Source organism: Cebus imitator, unplaced genomic scaffold, assembly GCF_001604975.1.
Source record: "Cebus imitator isolate Cc_AM_T3 unplaced genomic scaffold, Cebus_imitator-1.0 Scaffold783, whole genome shotgun sequence".
Classification (NCBI taxonomy): domain Eukaryota; kingdom Metazoa; phylum Chordata; class Mammalia; order Primates; family Cebidae; genus Cebus; species Cebus imitator.
In genome coordinates, this window is record NW_016108098.1 from 238,777 (window position 1) to 241,740 (window position 2,964).

A 2,964-nucleotide genomic window follows, 5' to 3' on the forward strand; every position below is an offset into this window, starting at 1 on the left:
CCGCCACCCCCACCCCCGTCGGAGCCTTGTGCCGATACCCCGAAACCCTTCTCACCTAAAGAGAAAACGATGCCTCTTTCGGCTAAGCAACACACAGGCCTAACCCACCAAGCGAACGCCTTCCCAAACACCCGACTCAGACGGTGCCTGGGCCCAGACCGCTGGGGCCCATGAGACCGGATTGCGTTTTACCTCATGGGCTCAGCGGTCATGTTTTCGCTTGAACGCCTGGTCGGCTTCTGCGATTGCTGGGCGCCGGTCTGCGCTCCCCCGCGCCCGGTTAGGATAGAAATGCACTGGAATCTTAGTCGTCACTGTAGCTGCTGCTGGAACCTCCCCACAGCTCAAAGGCCGCTGCCACTGCCACCGCCGCAGGAGCCGCGGAAACAAAGCGACGCCGCTGCCGCCGCCATTTTGTTGGGCCGAGGCTCAGGCAGGAGAATTGGCGCGTCCTCCCTCTTTCTCTTTCCGTCATCCATTGGCTACCTCCTCCAAAGCGCACAGTCTTATTGGCTACAATTCACCTTCTTTGGGGGCCTGTTGCTAAGGCGGTCGACGTCATTTGATCCCCTCCACCTTTTCGCAGGGGGTCCAATTTAGTCCCAATTGACCTGAAAGTGCTAGTGACTTAGTTTGACTTTATTTTGAAAATGTTCTTTTAGTCCATCCTCTTTTTTGTTAGACATATTAACGAAGCAATAACAGCAATTTACGTTTATTGAGAGTTTACTATATGCTCGGCACTACACTAATCCTTTATCAGGGTTATCTTATTTAATCTTTACACCCTCTGAGGTAGACAAACCTACATTTTCCAGATGAGGAAACCAAGACACAAAGTCCCACAGTAGTAGAGCCGAGATTCACCAGACACTCTTAACCACTAATCTACATTGCCATCCTATGTATTTTCCTGCCTATATGCTAGGCTATCGTCAAGTTCTTTTCTTTTCTAGATGTTTTATACATAATATTTGGCACACTAACATGCTCGCAAATGTGTATGTGTATAATGTAATTATGTATGTATATGTGTGCAAATAACATAAGATCAACTTGAACTCTGCATAAAATTATTTCCATATTGAATAAACTAAAGTGCAACTTAGAATACACACACACACACACACACACACACACACACACACACCCCACACCCCACCCCACACCCCACACGGGCCGTTTCCCCAATTTGATGTGATGTTTAGCTCACAAACCAATCAATTTAGATCTGCTTCCTCGTCATTACAGAGGAAGCTTGGCTGGATGATCTTTAAATGCCTTTCCAGCTATTATGATCTTATAATTTGATTCTACATTGGTAATCTCTGCTAATCACAAACAAGTTCTCAAATCTAATTGTTTCGAATTTTATTTCCAAATTTGTTCTGCCACTTATGCTTTAGTTCATTCTATTTATTTTTCTTGAAATATGCAAGAGCTCCTGTCGTGGTTGGGTGACAGGGTTGCCGCTTTCTACTGGGATAGCAAGAGATGAGCCTTTTTTGAATGAAACACTTTGAAATCTGATAGACTCAAGCAACTTTTTTTTTTTTCTGCGACAGGGTCTAGCTCTGTCACCCAAGCTGGAGTGCAGTGGGGTGACACAGCTCATTGCAGCCTCGACCTCCCAAGCTCAAGCAACCCTCCCACATCAGCCTCTCAAGTCGCTGGGACTGTAGGCCGCGCCATCAAGCTCAGCTAATTATGTACTTATGTATTACTATAAATGAGGTCTCTCTGTTGCCCAGGCTGGTCTCAAACACCTGAGCTCAAGCCATCCTCCTGCCTCGACCTCGAAAAGTGCTGGAATTAACGGGGGTGAGCCACCGCGCCAGGCCTCAGGCAACTTTTTAATCAACAGATGCCTGTACACATTGCAATTACATCTTTCAAACGTTTGAGTTCAATTGGCAATTGTAGAAACCAGACCTCTGCACCTGCTATACTGATTTTTGTCTTGTACACATTAAATATCACTTTAACATACAATTTACAGGAGTCATTTTTTTCTTCCTTGGTAAATGCAGTTAATTTGAACGATGTACTCCATCACAAGGCAGCACAGAAATATGCTTCCTGTCCAATTGACTTCATTATGAGAAAAATAGTAAATAGTCAAAATGTTTCCAGGTTATTGGCATTTTGAACAAAGAGTTGGACAAAACGCACAAAGCAAGGAAAGAATGAAGCAACAAAAGCAGAGATATATTGAAAACGAAAGTACACTCCACAACTTGTGGAGTGTAAAAGCTGCCGGAGCACAGGGGCTCAAGACCTCCATTATGGAATTTTCTGGTATTTAAATACCCTGTAGAGGTTTCCTAAATGAAGTTGTGGCCCTGCAATCAGTCCCATTGGTTGCAGAAAGCAACCAATCAGAGGCTAAAATGAAGTTACAAGGGTAACAGCCCATGCAAGCATCTAATTGGTTGGAGAAAGCAACCAGAGGCTAAAGTGAAGTTACAAAATTACACTCCTATGCAAACATCTGCTTTCTGCAACCAATCAGAGATACTTTCAGTTTCCCATCTGCCAAGCAGAAAAGGAAGGGGATTTCCAAAGGGAGTAGTCCTTTTGTTACTTAGGTGTGGGATGTTGGGGTTTTCCTTTTGATTTAGTTCTCTGAAGTCAACCTTAATCAGCCTTAGGTTCCTATGCCTTCAGACCCTATTCTCCTGCCTCACATTATTTTTAAATGAATTGAAATTATTAAGGTAGAAACTAGCTCTCAGTGACGAGACTTCATAACACTAAACAGCTTTTTTTATGTTTTTTGAGTCGGTGTTTCGCCCTTGTTGCCTAGGCTGGAATGCAATGGCATGATCTCAGCTCACAGCAATCTCCGCCTCCCAGGTTCTCAGCTCACAGCAACCTCTGCCTCCCAGGTTCAAGTGATTCTCCTGCCTCAGCCTCCCAAGTAGTTGGAATCACTGGCATGCTTCAGCATGCCCAGCTAATTTT

The 2,964-nt window shown here is 44.7% G+C and overlaps 1 protein-coding gene across 10 annotated transcripts in view; it reads right to left on the bottom strand.

The window, feature by feature from the left end:
* Nucleotides 1–480, bottom strand: part of LOC108297236 (transcriptional regulator ATRX) — a 224,578-nt gene extending 224,098 nt beyond the window's left edge. For 3 of the 10 annotated variants that reach the window (XM_017519956.2, XM_017519954.2, XM_017519953.2), the window contains exon 1: nucleotides 193–454. Coding sequence is in view for 3 of the 10 variants with exons in the window: in XM_017519955.2 (XP_017375444.1) it covers nucleotides 193–212 (20 nt within the window). In the remaining 7 variants the exon portion in view is untranslated. Of the gene's footprint in view, nucleotides 1–55 lie in introns of all 10 variants that reach the window. The other 7 variants (XM_017519957.2, XM_017519964.2, XM_017519963.2 and 4 more) reach the window with 4 other exon arrangements.
* Between the last annotated feature and the right edge of the window lie 2,484 nt (nucleotides 481–2,964).